General features: G+C 49.1%; 1 protein-coding gene across 1 annotated transcript; it reads left to right on the top strand.

Moving 5' to 3' along the window:
- On the top strand, positions 1 to 1482 carry LOC115157725 (piggyBac transposable element-derived protein 4-like). Its single transcript, XM_029706173.1, has one exon. It carries the CDS (start codon positions 1 to 3, stop codon positions 1480 to 1482), a length of 1482 nt encoding a protein of 493 aa, XP_029562033.1.

Raw genomic sequence — 1482 nt, 5'->3', positions numbered from 1 at the left:
ATGACCTCCAAGTACAGCCCCATGCAACTCTTCCAGCTTTTTTTTACCACCTCTGTTGTTGATTCCCTGATCTTCAATACTAACAAGTATGGTGCTAAGAAGCAGGATGGCAAGAAAGAGGCATGGAAGCCCATTTCCGTGGCACAGATGTTCAGCTATTTTTCCATTGTAATTTACATGGGTATTGTAAAGCTGAAGACCCTCAAAGACTACTGGAAAACTGCACCCCTTTATAACCTGCCTTTCCCCACCACTGTCATTTCCTGTAAAAGGTTCCTGAACATCTCACAGGCTCTTCACATCAGTGACCCTCAAGTTGATGAGGAAAACGAGAAGAAGCGAGGCACAGCAGGGTTTGATAGGCTCTGCAAGATCAAACCTCTCTACCACAGTATGGTTGAGGCCTGCAAGACCTATTTTCAGCCCGCCCAGAACCTGTCCATCGACGAGAGGATGGTAGCCTCAAAGGCCAGAATTGGACTAAAACAGTACATGCGTAACAAGCCGACCAAGTGGGGTTACAAGCTGTTTGTTTTAGCCGATTCTGCGTGTGCATACACGTGCAATTTTTTTGTCTATGAGGGGAAGAGCACTTGTGCGACCGGTAAGGGGCTTAGCTACGACTCTGTCATGGAGTTGCTAGATTTTCAGCTCCTGGGGAAGGGCTACAAATTGTTTGTGGACAATTTTTATACAAGCCCTACCCTATTTGCTGACCTCAGGAAGCTGGAGGTGTGGGCCTGTGGCACCATCCGGTCCAATCGAGTGGGCTTCCCCAAGACAAAGGTAAATGACATGCCTAAGCGGGCTGATCGGGGTGCCATGAGATGGATTCGCCAGGATGGACTACTTTTTGTGAAGTGGATGGACACCAGAGAGGTGGTCATGTGCTCCAGTATCCACAAGGCCTTCAGTGGTGATCACGTCGTCCGTCGCGTGAAGGGCGCTACTGGGGCATGGACCACCAAGAATGTCCCCATTCCTGCAGCAATAAAAGACTATAACAAGAGCATGGGGGGTGTAGACCTATCAGACGCACTGATAGGCTACTACAATGTCCTCCATAAAACAAAAAAGTGGTATAAGACATTGTTCTACCATTTTATTGATATTGCTGTAGTGAACTCATTCATACTCCACAGGGAAATGGCAAAGAGCTGTGGGCAGTCCCTCATCTCACAGCTGGCTTTTAGAGAGCTGCTCATCAGCGAGCTTGCTAGCTACAGCAAGTCCACTGAAGCAGCTTCTGTCCCCTCTGGCTCTGTACCTCCTGCTCCTGCAACTGGTGGACTTCACATGCTGAAGTTTATAATTGCAGGCAGGGATGTGCCTCAGGGCAAGAAGGGCTCAGTAGGGAGGCTTCGTTGTGCTCTCTGCCATAAGAAGTCCCCTGTGACCTGTGTGACTTGCGCGGTGACCCTGTGTTTCACACCTGAAAGAGACTGCTATGGGCTTTGGCATCAGCAGCAGGGTATTGTGTAG

The sequence above is a fragment of the Salmo trutta genome, chromosome 21 (genome assembly GCF_901001165.1).
Source record: "Salmo trutta chromosome 21, fSalTru1.1, whole genome shotgun sequence".
Taxonomy (NCBI): Eukaryota; Metazoa; Chordata; class Actinopteri; order Salmoniformes; family Salmonidae; genus Salmo; species Salmo trutta.
The sequence above is the reverse complement of the archived record's forward strand: the minus strand, read 5'-3'. Positions and strand labels throughout refer to the sequence as shown.